Consider the following 2,093-nt stretch of genomic DNA (forward strand, 5'->3'; position numbering starts at 1 on the left):
TGTACCCGGTAAGTGTCCACTGGGGACGGGGCAGGGCCTTCCCCAGAGGGAGCTCAGGCCAGGGAAGGCGGGCAGGATTTGTGGTTAGCAAGGATGAGGGCCCAGAAAATCTGAAGGAAGAGAGCGAGGGCACAATGGATAAGAGAGACCACAAGTACCTGGGAAGAGTTGCGTAGCTGGTGCTAGAGTTTTAGAGAAACCGAATTGTTTTCGGTTGCTGGTGCGTTTCTCTGGTTTCAGGGAATAAGAACACTGACCACTCGATGATGCTGGAGTGGGTTGTACCCGGGCATAGAGTTCTGGAAAGAAGCCTCACCCAGTTGTAGACTCAATGTGCTGAGCACATGGGTACTGGGCAGACGAGAGAACCAGAGACACCTGTGGATCTGTCAAAACGCCACAGTGGGGAGTGGGGCACACTGGATTAAGACCTGTGACACCCCTCAGGAGGAGGACAATAAAGGACAGAGTGTGGGGCTGGGAGTCAGGGAACAGGGGCCTGGCTCTGTGATATGCCGGTGGGTAGCAGTGGGCCAGTGAAGTCACTTCTTTTGGTTTCAATTTTCTTCTTGTATGAATTGAGTTGGTTGGGACCAGTGGACTCCAAGGCATTTTACAGCTACAGCTGCTGATATTCTGCAAAACCACAGCGTATCAGAAATCCTTCCCAGAGAGAATGAGTGAGATTTTTCCTGAAAGCGGCTTTCAGCTCTAAAATTGTCCTGCATTGGACATTTTCAAGATTCTCAGTGACACGGCAGAATGAATGCTGACTTGGAGCCAATTTATTTCCTGGTCTTTGCTCTGACACTTAGAAATGTTAAAGAACATCACCTTTCTTTACTTAATCACTATTATTTGATGACCTTGCAAATGAGGTTTGAAATGAGACTCTGTGACAAGAGGCACATAATGAAATAGTAAGAGTAATAAAAACATCAGAGATGATTTTTCCACCTCTGATCTCAAGGCCTTCAAAATGAACGATGCTGAAAGGACAGGAAGGGGCGGGGGGCCCCTGTGTGTGCCAGGCTCTGACTTGCTGTCTGACTCTCCCTCAGCTCCTGAACACCCGACTGCCTCGCCGACATGTCCTGCCAGCAGAACCAGCAGCAGTGCCAGCCCCCTCCCAAGTGTCCTCCCAAGTGTCCGTGCCCCGCCCCAAAATGCCCCCCAATGTGTCCCCCAAAATGCCCCCCAAAGTGCCCTCCAGTCTCCTCCTGCTGCAGTGTCAGCTCCGGGGGCTGCTGTAGCTCTGGGGGTGGGGGCTGCTGCAGCTCTGGGCACGGGGGCTGCTGCAGCTCTGGGCACGGGGGCTGTTGCCTGAGCCACCACAGGCGCCACAGGTCCCACCGCAACAGACACCGGAGCTCTGACTGCTGCCAGCCTTCAGGGGGCTCCAGCTGCTGTGGTGGGGGGAGCTCCAGCTGCTGTGGTGGGGGGAGCTCCAGCTGCTGCGGAGGGGGCAGTGGTCAGGCCTCTGGAGGCTCGTGCTGCTGAAATGGACCCTGAGCCAGGAAGAGCAGACGTGGGGGCACTACAGTGGCAAGATCATCTTCCTTGGGCCTGCCTGTGTTGCTGAGACATTTTAATGAAGACTTCAAATTCTGTTCTAGAAGATTCTTCTGACCTGGAATGCAGAAATTGTCCTCTCTTAAAAACTCCCCTTCTGACCCCTGATTCCATCTCTGCAGCCTGCCCTTGGACCCCCAAATAGTAACTCTTATGCCATCCCCCAGATTATTTCCTTGGCAGTCCCCTACCTGAAGTCAAACAATAAAACAGTCTGCTCGCATCTTGTTCTAGACTGCTTTCTCTTACGAGTCAATGTGCTGGGAAAGGAGAGCAGTTCTGGCCTCGGCTCTGCCTCTACTTGTCACCGGGGCTCTGAACCAGCACCCTCACGAACACAATTCCTTCCCCCCCTGGTTATCATCAGAGCTGGAACCCGTCCCTCTGTCAGCCAAGATCAGGAAATGGAAATGATGACATTTACATTAACAGACAGAACTTGACTGAAAGAATTGCCAACTTGGTATTGGAGAATCGAAAGGCCAAGCAGGAGTCGGTAAGCGTTTATGAAGTTCTGACTT

At 52.6% G+C, this 2,093-nt stretch overlaps 1 protein-coding gene across 1 annotated transcript; it reads left to right on the plus strand.

The window, feature by feature from the left end:
* Positions 1 to 1,089: 1,089 nt before the first annotated feature.
* Positions 1,090 to 1,776, plus strand: LOC117015247 (late cornified envelope protein 1F-like). The gene has a single exon (XM_033093775.1). The coding sequence runs from the start codon at positions 1,090 to 1,092 to the stop codon at positions 1,498 to 1,500; it is 411 nt and encodes a 136-aa protein (XP_032949666.1). The 3' UTR covers positions 1,501 to 1,776.
* The last annotated feature ends 317 nt before the right edge of the window (positions 1,777 to 2,093 follow it).

This window comes from Rhinolophus ferrumequinum, chromosome 22 (assembly GCF_004115265.2).
Source record: "Rhinolophus ferrumequinum isolate MPI-CBG mRhiFer1 chromosome 22, mRhiFer1_v1.p, whole genome shotgun sequence".
NCBI classification, from domain to species: domain Eukaryota; kingdom Metazoa; phylum Chordata; class Mammalia; order Chiroptera; family Rhinolophidae; genus Rhinolophus; species Rhinolophus ferrumequinum.